The sequence below is a fragment of the Rhea pennata genome, chromosome Z (assembly GCF_028389875.1).
Source record: "Rhea pennata isolate bPtePen1 chromosome Z, bPtePen1.pri, whole genome shotgun sequence".
In the NCBI taxonomy this organism is placed as follows: domain Eukaryota; kingdom Metazoa; phylum Chordata; class Aves; order Rheiformes; family Rheidae; genus Rhea; species Rhea pennata.
Window position 1 is genome coordinate 78,839,852 of NC_084702.1, and position 14,105 is coordinate 78,853,956.

At 46.9% G+C, this 14,105-nt stretch overlaps 1 protein-coding gene across 4 annotated transcripts in view; it reads left to right on the top strand.

Annotated features, from left to right (window-relative positions):
* The window catches only part of CTIF (cap binding complex dependent translation initiation factor), a 152,630-nt gene extending 139,195 nt beyond the window's left edge, over positions 1 to 13,435 (top strand). For all 4 annotated transcript variants that reach the window (XM_062599917.1, XM_062599919.1, XM_062599920.1 and 1 more), the window contains 2 exons: positions 5,459 to 5,512; positions 7,399 to 13,435. In XM_062599917.1, coding sequence (XP_062455901.1) covers positions 5,459 to 5,512; positions 7,399 to 7,614 — 270 coding nt within the window. In that variant the 3' untranslated portion in view covers positions 7,615 to 13,435. The remainder of the gene's footprint in view (positions 1 to 5,458; positions 5,513 to 7,398) is intronic.
* The last annotated feature ends 670 nt before the right edge of the window (positions 13,436 to 14,105 follow it).

Consider the following 14,105-nt stretch of genomic DNA (forward strand, 5'->3'; position numbering starts at 1 on the left):
CTTCCCCATTGCCTACCCCTTGAATGTTACCTGGTCCCTTGCCACAACACCATTTCATACTGGCCTCCCCAGGAAAACAACAGAGGTCAGATCTTTGGGGCCACTGGAGTGCCACAGAGGCCCCTGGGAGATGAGACCCAGTGGTGTGTCAGGTAAACCCATTGCACGTGGCATGCAGACATGAGTAACCCTGCACTCCAGGCCAAGGGACTTGGTTATCTCCCCTGGGAGCAGATGCTGCTAATGAGGGTAGATGGGGCCAGTGCTTCCCTCCTGCTTTACAGGGTCATAGTGGACCTTGAAGTGGATTGTAATTCCCTTTCAATTTGTCTGGTCAGAAGCTGCACTGTGAGCTTAATGCTTTTTCTAGAAAGCTACGTGGGCCTCAAGTGGATATGAAGAGCATTGGCAGTGATGATGGAGGTGCTTGAAGGTTTTGAGTGCATCTGCTCATCTCAGGGGCATGTCAGGGTTTGATTCTTGACTGCCCTCACAAGTGTCAGAGGAAGGTGTTTTGTCTGGGGTTACTAGGAGTAAGATGTGGGCTGTTTCCTTCTGGAGCCCAGAGGATTAATGAATTCTGGGAAAAATGTGTTGCAGCTCCCATCAAATCACTGCCACCACACTCCCCAGAGCATTTCCAGGAACAGATTCTGAAATTTATTTTTGTTTGTCCATGAAAACATTTAGCACCCGGAGACCAACAGGGGCACACCAGCCTTCCAGAGGAGGCCGCCAGGTGCCGCATCTGTCAGAGAGACAGGGAAATTTGGAAGAGGGAGCCCTCCCTTGCAGAGATCTAAGCGAAAGCTCCTGATGTCTCCTGTCCGTCTGCAAAGCTGTTAGTCCAGCACCAGAAACAAAAGCGAAAACCCTTTCGCAACAAAGCTTGGGTATTATATGACCAGCTGGGCAGATTCTGGCATGCAGCCTCTGCTCTTAGGAAATCAAGTAGGCCCTTTGTCTGCTTTCCAGCAGGAACTGCTGCTTTCATTCCACGCTTGATACAGGGAGCCGACTCCAGAGCAAAGGGAAGTTTTTGCTCAGACAGCCTGAGCCTCCAGGGGATGATTACAGGTTAAACCAAGAAGCGTGTGAGTCTCAGCTCACCTGGGTGTTGTCTTCCTCGTGCTCCTTTTCAGCTCCCTCATCCGCATTCGCTCGCTGCTCTGAATGATATGGGAGCCCGTTTGAGAAAGACAGGCTGATGTCCGTGGTGGAATTTCTGTGGATAAATGCAGCAGGGAGGAGCAGTTATAAATAGTTAAATAAATAGTAGTTCTGATGTGGGAATGCTAATTTAAGGGGTATAACATGCTCTCTTTAAGTAAATATAAATTAGCTTGCAAATGATTAATGCAATTGGTTCAAGTTCAGATTTTGATCACACAAGGACCAATGCTTCAACACTGCAGTTTCCACATTAAATGCTCATTCTCACAAGCCACAAGATGTTTCCACACTCAGGTACATGCACGCAGCCCCAACTGGCTCTGCTGCCCTGGTTGCGGTGAACATGGGAGAGGTCTTCACAGAGCTGAGGACCAGGGCTTTGGGGGAGGGGAGAGAAGAGCTGTCCTTGTGATGAGCTTTCAGCCTGTTATCTCAAAGCTTTTGGAAAAAAAGTATTTAATCATCTGTAACATAAGAGGGCATGGGCGTAGTGAGCTGGGGGTCCAGTGGTCTCCATCAGCCCTGAGGCAATGATGTGAAGACTATGAGTTCTGGACCACTGTGCAGGGCAGTGGTCATATAACCCAGCCCAGTGCTCAGCTGCCTTGGCAGTGACATCGCAGCAACTCTGTCCCCCTGGTGCATTGGGCATAGCCCCATAAGCTTGCACACTCCTACCACCCACAGCTGCAGCTTCCTGCTTGCTTATAGTGGCCTTCCAGCCATGGGCAGGAGCAGCTTTCAACAGAGTTCCCATGGTTACAGCTCAATTAAGCAGGGTGGGTGGATGGAGACAAAACATTTGAAAAACGCATGCAAGATATTGTCAGTGTGCTGAGGAAATGGTAAGGGCCCCGTGAAGCCCTTTTATTGCAGGGCCAGTGTCATCCTTGCTCTGTCTGCCTTCAACAAAAGTTTTTCCAGCCCCCCTCCTCCTTCTCCACCCTTCCATAGGGTTGTTTCTGTTGCAGAGCTCAGAGACAGCCTCACAGAACCACGTTGCACAGAGGAGACTCTGCCTTACCCCAGTTTTGTGCATGCTCATACCATGCTGAAGAGAACAAACCAGGCTTCTTGCTCTCTTCACCTCCCAGTGACTGGGTAGCAGCAGCACGTACCTAGCGCCTCCACCATGAAGAAGCATGACAGCACCCATCCAGTGTGCTGCAAATGTAGTTGTGATCCTCCTGGATGTGAATCATTTCACTTGCAAGGATGCAAGTGGCTGGCAACCATCTGTGAGCATGTGACTGAGACTCTGCTCAATTCCAGCAGATCTGCCAGCAGGAACCTCGTCTACCACTCAGAGATGAGGCTGGGTTTGGAGAGTAGGTCGCGATCTCTTCTCCTGACCCAGCTGTCGCAGGCATAGTTTCAGCTGTGGCCCAACAGGACTGGTATCTCTTAGTGCCTTGATGTGCCCATGGAGCACAGGGAAAGTTCTCCTGGGCTGTCACTTGTCTCAAACAGCCTTTGGCATGTTCATCCTCACCTTTCTGAAAAGGGGCAGGAAGGGTGTCCTTTCCTCTACAGATGGAGGCTGGAGTGAGGGAGTTCACAGCCTGGCCTACATGTCACGTGCACAGACCCCGGGTCACCTAAGGAAACTATGACAGAAAAAAAAATATATGAGCCAGATGTTTCTGGTCCTTCCAAATTACTTCCGCAATTGCAAAGTCTTCTTCTGGTTTGTAAACTGAGCATATTTGGTATAGACCAATGAGAGGAGAGTACCAGTTTCTGCAGTCATTTTACTGTTAATGTTTCTTCATCCCACATTTCTTACTTTAAATTTCGTATTATGTTCTTTACTTAAGAATAGGAAAAATATGTTTACTTATAGGCTTGTTTCATTCCAGACTAGCAAACCAGTCTGCTAAATATCCAAGGAGTATATTTCTAGGCTACTACTTGTTTATATTTGCCCCTGATTGAAATTTTTTGTTGAGTTGAACATAATCTCATGGTTTTCTGTGAAGAATCTGTGAATTGTTTATGAGAACTTATCTCAGAGCATGCAGCTTGGGCTTAACTAACATTTTCTAAACAACTTGCAGAAAGATAAACTTGGGAGAACTGTTGCATGTACTCAAAACCCTGGCTGAACCTTTGGCTAATGTGAGACAAAACCCATGGACCACATGCTCCTCCAGATGCTATAAACATGGTCTTCAAAGCTAACAAACTGCTGTGTGCTGAAAACAGAAAAGAGCGAAGATGAAACTTTGAGGGCAATGATAATTTCTTAAATTATCTTTTGTTTCCTAGCTTTTTCCAACAGTTGGGGAGCTCGTAAACAAACAGACATTTCTTTGAAAGGTAAAGGAAAAATGAAAAAAATGAGAGTGGGAAAGAGAATAAGGCTGAGAATCAGAACTGTTATTTTTCTAAAAGGTGTGACTTCAGACCAAATTTAGTTACATTGAGCAGTTTTTTATGTGACCACATTTTAATTAGTGTAACCCGCTTTCCAAAGTTTAGCTTTCCCTGATGAAGTTCAGATACTGATGAAGTCAATTTTCTCCTTTTTTAGTGCGTATGTTCAGCTCTGTAGTACAGGTATGGATTGGCTGTGATCCAGCAGAGCTTGTTCAGCTTACATGCGGTGGTATGACAATGCTGATACAGCTTCTGGACACATACTGGCTCTTTTAAAAACCTCTCCTGGACCTAGATGCCCTCAGGCTCAACCTTCATGCTTGGGAATAGTTTTCCCATTACACTGAGACTCACAACCCTCATTATCCTAGGTTATGGAGAACTGACTTTATAAAGGTCCAGCTCAGGAGGATGGAAAAGTTAAACTAATCTCCAAGACTGATGGAATGGAAGTGCCTGTAACTTCATGTGCTTAATGTAAGAGCGTTGCCAGCACCTGTGATTTTTATGAGCAGTCTCATGACACAGTGTTTTTCATAATGTTCCAGCTCACCGTGTTTTCTGATTAAGTGAGATTCTCTGTTTTTATCTTCTGGAAAAACAACCAGTACAGCTATGCTTTATGTCTTGTGGTTTTAGCAAAAAGCTTGAAAGTGTATCTTCATATGCATGACAAACCCATGAAACAAAGGTGAATATAAAGAAACATAGGTTATGAAAAAAAATGTTTATTTTTGAGTCAGTTTTGCGGGCTCTTACTCATGATTTTGGGGCCTGTGGGGTGAGACATCTTGATACCCTAGACTTTGCTATTGACAGGTAGAGCAATTGACCCCTCACAGCATGCACTGAACTTGGAACGTGATGGGAGCCTGAGTGAGCAGCCTTGACAGAAGTGGCCCTTCAGCATGGTGTGGAACAGCTTGCGTGGGAATGATGCAGGCGTCTTCCCTCACTGTCCCACACCACGAGTGGCCTGAAGTTGCAGCAGTTTTGCATTTCTCTTGAAAGTTACTCATACTTACAAACACGGGCTTATGAAGCAAAGCTCATCTCTGGGATAAGGCTATGGAGAGCAGAGCAGGGCCTGGAGTTGGTGCTCGCAGTGTATGAGTGGGAGATGGGCTAAAATGTGGTTAATAAAATGACAGAGTATGAACGGAGATTCTCCTTTGCTGCATTGAGGCCTCAGACAGGGAAGATGAAATTGTGGGGAAGAGACCAGGGAAAATCCATGCCAGTGTTTTCAGCACCCAGTGACGCTTCGAGAGGAAATTTGCACCTAAGATATAATCGTTTCACTAGAACCATTGCACTTAAAGAAATATATTTTCAGTCAAGAAGGGACCACATTAATTGCAGTGCATTGGAAGTAACGCTTTCCCATCAGGAGGTCTTCTGGCTGTTAGAAGAAGGTCCCCACCAGGAATGAGAGATTCGGGAGTGTGGGGTCACACGAAAATGTGGGTTCCTGAAAGTGAACCTCCCAGGGCTCACTTGGAAGCGGCTGCTTCTCCAGGCTGTACTACTGGAATATTGTCATCTGAGGGCATATTAGTGGCTGTATATGTGAAATGAGTGCATTTGCTCATTGCCTACCACAGGAGAAAAACAATGTTCTGAATAAAATTTACCCTAAAAGCTGTTAATCTAAATTACCTGTGTTCTGCTCTGCTTGCTCACTCTCAGCAGCAGATCTCTCAGTGATACACCCCTTACCCTGCATTTTGTCAGTTTGTCGCATTTTTTTTTTATAACCTCATTCTTCCCTTCTTTCTAATTTTCTTTCCTTTTCTTGTGGAAGTGACAAAAATCAGGCTGGGTTAAGAGATGGAAGAAGGGTCATAAGGGAGGAGGAGAAGGTCACACAAGTCCAGTCATCGTCTCTGTCTTCTCTCTTTTGCAGTTGTTGCAATCTCAGGACGTGAAGGAAGACGCTGTCCTTTGCTGCTCCATGGAGGTAGGGAAGCATGCATTTATTTGAAAGACATGGCAATTAAAATGAAATTTCTCTTATAGATCCACTGCAACTAGCAAACACCAGAAGTCACCCGATCCTTATCCAGATGAGCTGTAAACCCAAGTGCTTGAGTCCCCTGTGGCCATCAAAAATCCTGTGGCCTCTTTTGGCTACATTTTCTCTAAATAGGAATGTTAACTTCATAGCTCCTGTCTCTTCCCTTGCTTTAAATGGATGCACCTTAGATTTGGTAGCTGGGATCCCATCACAAAGTTAACAGGCTATGTACAGGAGGCTAATTCCAGAATTAGCCTGGTGGCTTACATGTTCATGCAGGACTTCTTATGGGGTGAGGAGTGCAAGACAAAAGGATTAGACTCAATAGCAACTTGGCTGAGAACCGATTGTAGAAATATAACACAGAGGCAATTGCACAGGTTCATTAGCTTCGCTTTTTGGAAGTGATTGACCCATGGGGATATAGATGCTTTCCTTAAAGAGAGTGGTGGAAGTGGGAGGTAAAATTGCAGCCTGAATTCTAAAAATTCAGCAAAATAACAGGCAGCTGAAAAGACTCTTCTGCATTTTTAAGATTAGGACATTCTGGAGATATGCCTTCAAGTCCCTAACACCTCACAAGTCATATATGATGATGGACCCACTTCTGTCCACTTGATCCAGTTTGATTCTCTCCACTGCGGGGAGACATCTAAGCCTTACCCTACTCCACGAAGGCACTCTGAGGAGTAATTCCTTTAAAACACTTGGCTACCCTGAGAGAAAGGATGAGACAGGTAGAAATGCAAATCTCCCTGTTGTGCAAAGGGCAGGATTAGTTATGCATACAGGAGAGCCCTGCTTAGCCAGATTGATGACTGGGAATCACTGACAGCTGTGAATCAGCGAGCAAATGAAGGAACAAGTATGAGGCAGGCATACCACATCACAGCCTGCACTTTGTTTTGACAACAGCTTGATTTTAGGTGGGATTTTTCAAAAGCACCCAGTGCTACTGCCTTTGAAGTCGGTGGGAGCTGAACCATTCACTCCTACAGGAGCCGAGAGAAGCCCTATGTGAATGCTTTTAAAAACCTCTCCCTTAACGTGTGGTTCTTGGCAGCGCGCAGGAGAGCACGCCGCGGCGGAGGTTGTTCTGCACAAACGACGGCGTCTTTAATAGCGCCTGATCCGAGCAAAGCGGAGGCTGCAGGAGCGGGCGCACGGCGGGGCAGCAAGTCCCGCCTGCCTGTCTCCCCGCGCGTGCCCGCGCATCCCGCCGCATCTCCAGCGCGCTTTGCTGAGAACCGGTTATAGAAATGTAACACAGAGGCCATTGCTCGGGGTATCTGTGCGACTCTCTGCACGCGTGCTTAGGCTTGACACGTGGGTCACGCTGCAATGCCGTGCTTAACCCTTCTGCAGCAGGGCTAAGGTTGTGGGCACAGGGTGTGGGGGGGGATAAGCTGGTGGCAGCGGTGCTGGCGTTGCAGTCCCAGAGGTTGAACTCGAGTGAGGAACTGAATTAAAAATTGGCTGGTTTGGGGCGGAAAACAGCTCTCCTATGTAAATATTTCCCCGTTATTGCTGGAGTCAGCTCAGTGCGGTGTACACAAGCCAGTGAGTCGTTACCCGACAGCAGTCACCACACTGTCTGTAGCTCCGCTCCCGATTTTCTGAAGCCAGCGTTGCTTTTTCAGCGGTGCTGTATGCCCCCTTGGAGCTCGACGCTCGCCACCCTCTTTAATAACCCAGCAGGGTCCCAGTGAGGCAGAGGGTCCTGCTCCCATCACCCGTCCCTGTCCCTCCCCTGCAAGGCAAACCCCAGCCAAAGCCAGTGCGGCGACTTGCACGCTAACGCGCAGCTCTCGTCCCGTCTCTCCCGGCAGCTGCAGAGCACCGGCCGGCTGCTGGAGGAGCAGCTGCCCGAGATGATGACAGAGCTGCTGGCCATCGCCCGCGACAAGATGCTGTGCCCCTCGGAGTCCATGCTGACGCGCTCGCTGCTCCTGGAGGTCATCGAGCTGCACGCCAACACCTGGAACCCGCTGACGCCCACCATCACGCAGTACTACAACAAGACCATCCAAAAACTGACGGCCTGAGGCGCCGGGCGAGGGCAGGCGGACGGGAGGCGAGCAGAAGACATGCACCTTACAAGGCAACGGGATCGCAGCGGAGCGGGAAGCGAGGACCTTTCCGATTTCCATACCTAAGGAGACAACCCCCAGCATGCTTAAGAATACATTCGTGGGGTGGGGAGGGAGAAGCATGTTTCTTTTCAGCCGTGTCGCCAAGTGCCACCCCTCTTCCCTGCCGCGTTTTTGTCTGCGGGTTTCTTTTATGAAATCATTGCTCGAGCAGCGGCGCATCCCGCCGTGTTATTGTCTGGCCGGAGAAAGGACATGGAGGAGCTGAAAAGCAAGGAGAAGTGCGGGCTCGTATTGTTTGCACGCCCTTCTGCCGGCTTGCCCTCGCCGGCCGGCGGGAGTCAGCGCGCAGCAGATGTCCCGGGCGGACAAAGCGAGCCACGCACTGCGCCTGACGCCGGCAATCAGCGGCTTTTGTCCAGCGGGGCTTTCATTATTTCTCCTCCCCTCCTCTCGTCTTTGACTTTCTGTCCCCACCTCTGCTCCTTCTGTTCTCCACCCCTCCAAAACCGGATCTGAGAGTAGGACGGATTTGTATTTGCACTGGGTTTTTATTTTATTTTATTTTTATTTGGGACAGACGGTTGCGATCGACTCGGAAACGTGGAAGTAACACTATCACGTGAGCTCAGAAATGGTTTACATGAAGATGCAAAAGTGGAAGGAGAATTTTAAAGAAGTCCAAAAGCCACTGTAGAAGTACCGTAGCCACAGTTGTCTTGCCAGTAACCTGTTAGAGTAATTGAAAAATGTGTGCTCTGAGCTGTTAGCTCCAAGAAACGCAGGAGCCCTGTGGCTGTTTGCTCTTGCTGTTAAAGTCATGGCATCCCTCATCCACTAAACTATAATGTGGGGTTTTTTTGTTGTTTTTTTTTTGTTTCTGTTGAAAGTGTGCTTTATTGTAATTACTGTCACAGTTGTAACTATACATTTAAAACTAGGCCTGATATAGTTGGGCTGAATAACGTACAGGCAAGGGAAAAATGAAGACTTGATGTTCTTCTTCAGAAACTTGTAAAGAGAAGACATGTATGGCAAAAAGAAAAGCCAAAAATACAGGTTTCAAGCCTGGCTTTTAACTAGCTGAATTTCTTATCCAGTGTATCTAGGCTTGCGTTGCGTGGGAACGGCTCAAAGGTGGAGCTGTCTGTGTAGCCTTACTGATAGCGTGTCCTGGAGGGAGCCAATCTCACGGCATGGGTATGTGCTAAGATGGGAGCGATGTGCAGGGAGTGCTGACAGCAAGGAGACAGGGCAAGGGCTCGAGGAGGCTGGGGAGACGAGCAATAGCCCTGAAGCCCATGCAGGTTGGGCGGAGAAGCGGCAGCTTCTGCACATCTGGTTTATGAAGTCTCTGTTCTAGCCCACGAAGAGCAAAGCTGCCCTCCAGACCCTTCCCGCTACTCCAGACCTGCAGCGGGCTGATGCCTTAAAATCCTGGGAATAGTGATAGGAGTCGCAGATGTTCAGCAGGTTGCCGGATTTCACATGTAGCACAAGGTGAGCGATATGTTCCAGGAGGGATGAGAGCCCAGTACCTATCGCTTGCACTCGGACAAAATTCCACCAGATTTTGAAGTCCTATTGACTCACTCGGGTTTATTTCTCGACGTGAAGATCTACTCTAGCACTGTGTTTGAGTCGTGCTTTGAAGTTGCTCGTTTTGACAGCTCTCTGTTGGTCAAGAGGGGTTTGCCAAGCCATGACTTCACTTCCTGAAGAGTGACCAGGAAATGTCAAGACTTGGTGATTTCCTTATTTGCTTCTTTCTTGATGCTTTTACTTACTAAATCACTTCTGGTGCTTATTTTGACAAAGTCTAACAGAGCTAGGAGGCAGGAGTTTCCCCTTTTTTTTTGATTTGTGCAATGGAAGGCGAGCTAAAGAAACCATAACCCCGCCATCTCATCTTGTCATCTAAGCGACCACTAGTCAAGGAGGTCGTGTGGTGAAGATCCACGTGTGACACCTAGCTGACTTGAGTGTCACCGCAGGTCTAGGAACCCGCTTAGGAACTGCCGAGTTTACAAGACACACACAAAACTGTTTTCAGAGACAGTTTGTAGTTGGATCAGTGCTTGAAACACCTACGTGTGTGATTGGAGAAGTATACTCCGATTCTTTTTCTCCGTTTTCTTCCCGATATTCAGTATGCTTACCTTTCCCTTGCTAAGAAGGGAATTCTCTCCACCCTGCGGAAGAGGAGCATGGCTTTAGCCGAACGCAGACCTGAGCCAGACACTCAGCCCCAGACAGTCAGGATCTGAATTCTGCAACTCAAACCCGTTTTTCCAATTGAGATGTTGTGTTTGTGCCAGCTTATAGAGAAGAACAGAGACTTTGTCTGTGTTTTTCTAGATGTTCAGTAGGTTCTGGGGTGGTGTATGAAGATACTGGTCTGTCTGTGATGGGGAGGAAGCTTTCATGCAGCACACAGCAGAACTCGAGGGACAAATTTTCGACAGAGAAAATGCTGCAGGAGGAGAGAATCTGTATTTTATGGTTCAATACTATTTGAACTTTTTGTCTGATTGCTGATACCTCTTCTAATCTACACATAAAGCCAGCGAAAATGTTGCAGGGAACAGAAACTTCAATTTTCATGTCTATCAAGAAAGCAGTAAAATAACCTCATCTGCTGGACATCTCTGGAAAGACTAATTTCGAAGATATAGCATCAACCAGTCATGCCTGGGAGATTAGTATGGTGAAGATGACTTCTTGCATTAGGTCAGCTCCATCAGTTCTGCTGTCAAAAGGCAAGAATGGTTGATAGTAAACATTTCTGGGAAGCTGAACTTCATCAAAGTAGCAAAAACCATCAGTATTGTATGGACCAGGATTGCATCCTTTGCTTTTGGCCTTTCCTGCTTTCCTGGAAATTAGACACAGCCAGCCCAAATATTAATTGGGTAGCCGTATCTATTGAGCTGCTGCTACTTTTTCAGATTCTAGGATAAGACTTTAAAAACAATTTTGTCTTGATTTTTTTTAAGAGAAGAAAAATCATGTAATGCAGGCACAGCCTGACAGGTAGGTGTGCCAAAGAGCCTGGCTAGGGCAGTAAATCCGCCGGTGGCTGCCCGTGCTCTTCCTGAACCGTGGAGCAGTCAGGACTGCAGATTCTGCAGCTTCCATCTGCTGTTTTCCCCCTGTATTTGAATGTAGTGAAAGAAGGAAAAAAAAAAGAAAAAGAAAAGAAAAACCCAGAGGAGAGCTGGAGATTTTGTTTCTAAAACCTGAATTTTCACCCGGCACTGCGTTAGGAGACATTCAGAGGCAAAGCGTGAGCCTCGTGACAGTAATTCTGCTTAAGGGCTTCCCCAATGCCAGGCTTGAGGGTTTATTCAGTTTTTTTTCCTTTAGTAGAGGTTGCCATTGAGGTGCAGTCTTGTAACCTAAGCTGACCGGATCTGGGCCATAATGCCTCAATGCTGGGATTTCTCCCAAACTTTGAGCAGCATCTAAGAACTTATTCTGATGTGAAATCTGTCTTTTATAATGTCTGTGATTTATCTTCACCATTGCATTAACACATCTTCATTCAAACATTAACTGCTTTGTAACAGAGTACTTCAGTTGCTCCATTAATACGTAAGAATCTAAATGTTGACAAAAAATGTATTTTTTCGTGAAAGTCTGTGCTGCCAATCATATCTTTTTAAGTCCACCAGTGACAAGCCAGCGTACGTATGGTGTCATTAACCACTGCAGCATTACGAACAAGCGACTCTCCTCCAGTATTGCCTCTGGTCTGAGGTTTCTCCTTGGGTTTGGTTTCCAGGTTTCAGAATCCGGCAGCCACATCTGAAGGTTGAGTCTGAAAGAGAGAACGGCACCGGTGACTCACTGGTGTTGGTATCACCCGCGGGAGAAAGCACTCCGCATTGGCAGCGCCTCCCAAAAGAGAGATTCTGGTGCAGTGGGATGAGGAGAACCTCACTAATCTCCGCAGAGCAGATCTGGGCATTTGGCACTGTTCTCATGATGTCTGGGGAGAGCACCTAGAGAAATTGTTGAGTGCTTTCGTCTGTTTTTTGGCATCCTTTAGAAGAGGTCACCAAAGAGTGTAATTCTGTAAGGTGCATCAAGTGGATTTTTGAAGCTGTAAAGACGCTTTGTACGTCTCCCAGTTATTATTAGCCAGAGTTGCTCTTTGCTTCTCAATGTACCTGACTGGGGGGCTTCAGACATTGCCCTCTCTGGCTAAATCAGCCGGGAGGAGAATATCCTCCTTAGGCCAAATACGTGTCAGGCCAAATCTTGGGCTGGACATGAGCAGGCAAATCACTATCCCTTTATGGAAGCGCTCGGATGAAGAGCAGTTTCAGGATGGTTAGTCCTCTGCCAGAACCCATACGGTATCCAGTTCGCCTCATTCTGACAGCAATTATTTCTGAACCGAAGGTTTTACCTTTCCGCAAAGTGGCTCCCTCGTTTCCCCAGGAGGGATTGCACCCCTGTTTGGAGAAGACTCATTTGCATGGAGGTGAAGTGAAAACAGGGAAAAAATGGTGAAGTAGGCAATCTGCTTGGTTCCCTTTTTCTCCCAAAGGAGATTAATTAGTATCTATTCTTGGCATGATTGATGGCTTAGAAGGAAAGCTTGTCAGAATAACTTATGATTTATTTTCGTGCTTATTTTTGTAACATCCCTCACTTGGAAATCTCTCAAAATCTTAAATACGATTTTTATTATTTCCCCACCGAGTACTTTATGGCTTTACACTAATTTTGCTCTTCTTGATGTTAGCTATTAGCCGGTGATACTTCTAGCATTTTTCAGGAGGAATGACACTAAAGTTTCAAAGTCCACTGTCAATAGCCAAGGGAGCTGTGGTGTCCTGCAGAACACAGAGTTAATGCTAGCAGTTCATTTTTTTAATGTATTTATTTGCGTTTGAAAAAAGCAACATTTTTAATTTAATCATATTTGTTAAACTAAGCGCTTTAAAACAAAAAAAAAACAAAAAAAGGAAAAACGTTTGGGGGAGAATAAAGATTAGATATTCATACTAGAGACAAAAATTCATCATTTTCAGCATTTCAGAGACTGTTAAAGCAAGGGAGCTAATAACTCTTTGTGGCAATTCAGTCTTGTTTATAGAACATCCAGACCCACTGTATGCTATAAAATGCATCATCTGAGTAATAAATGTTTAAAGCCTGACATTTCACCATCTCTTTGTTGGTATGTGCTATCAGTTTTGGTGGTCTAAAGAGTTTTCTTTTTCTTTTTCTTTTTTTTTTTTTTTGGCTGGAAATGAAGGAAGATGTGAAAAAAACTAACCGCGCCTGGCCCAAACCGCAGCAGAGGGTTCGATCCTGCCCTCTCAGTTGGTTGCCTGGCCACGGGCCCCGATGGGAGGACTCAGCACCAGGTGGAGGGTGGTGCGAGAGGGTCGGGCCCCAGGGTATCACTGCCACGGTGGGGTTTGAGGTCCAACAGGATGCTGGGGAGCTGGCATGGAGGGTCTGGAGACCTGCAGGAGCTGGGGTTTGACTCCTGTTGACTTCGGTGGCAGCTGAGAGCATGACTAAATACCTCAGCATCAGGGTTCTCTTGTGTCACTTCGAGGAGATATCGTTCGGTCTTTTGGGGAGGGATTTGCTCATTTTTGTTGCTGTTGTAAAAGTCTGCAGTTTAATATATGCAAAACCTCACTTGCCAAAACTATCATTTTTATTACGTTGTGGTTTCGTCTAAACAGATGACAAATAGTACAACTATTGCAGTGAATTCTGATATCGATCACGGAATAAATATGAAAATCAACGTTTGGACATTTTCTTTGCCTTCTTATTTCTGCCACCCTGGGCAAGGGTGTTTGTCCCCATTCCTGCAAGAGCCTGGGGTAAAGCAGCTGCCCCATGTGCCTGGACTGTCGTGCTCAGCAAGCTGCCATTTCACCCAACATTTCCCCTCCACGACTCTGGCTGACCTTCTCTCCACTGCCACCATCTTCAACCTGTTGAAGAGCCAAAGGTACCTGCCTTGTTACATTAAACTAACTCGAGATGTTTGCTAGGGAAGGTTGTCTCTGGGAGTGGGCAATAGCAGGGACAGCCATGTGGAGGCAACCATGGGAGGTGGATGGTGACATCACTTGCTAAGAGCTAGGAAATAGCCAAGGCAGAGCCTGCGAAATTCAAACTCAAACCTGCTGAGCAACAGGCAGCCCTTTTCCCGGGGTGGCCCCGTTTTGTGCTCGTGGCTGGAGGCCACGTTTGGGTATCAAGCCTTCTGGTATTACGTCCTGCGTGTGTGTCATCAGGCAGTGACCGTGCAGGCCGAGGAGGAGCGGCTGTATTTCAGCTGTCAGCAGGGGCCTTTTTATCTCCAGGCTCAGTTCACAAGAGGCTTGGGGAAGCCCAGCCTTCAAAAGCGCAGTGTGCTGGCTAAAGCCGCCCTCAGCCTGGAGGCACATTGTTTTTTGACAAAGAAA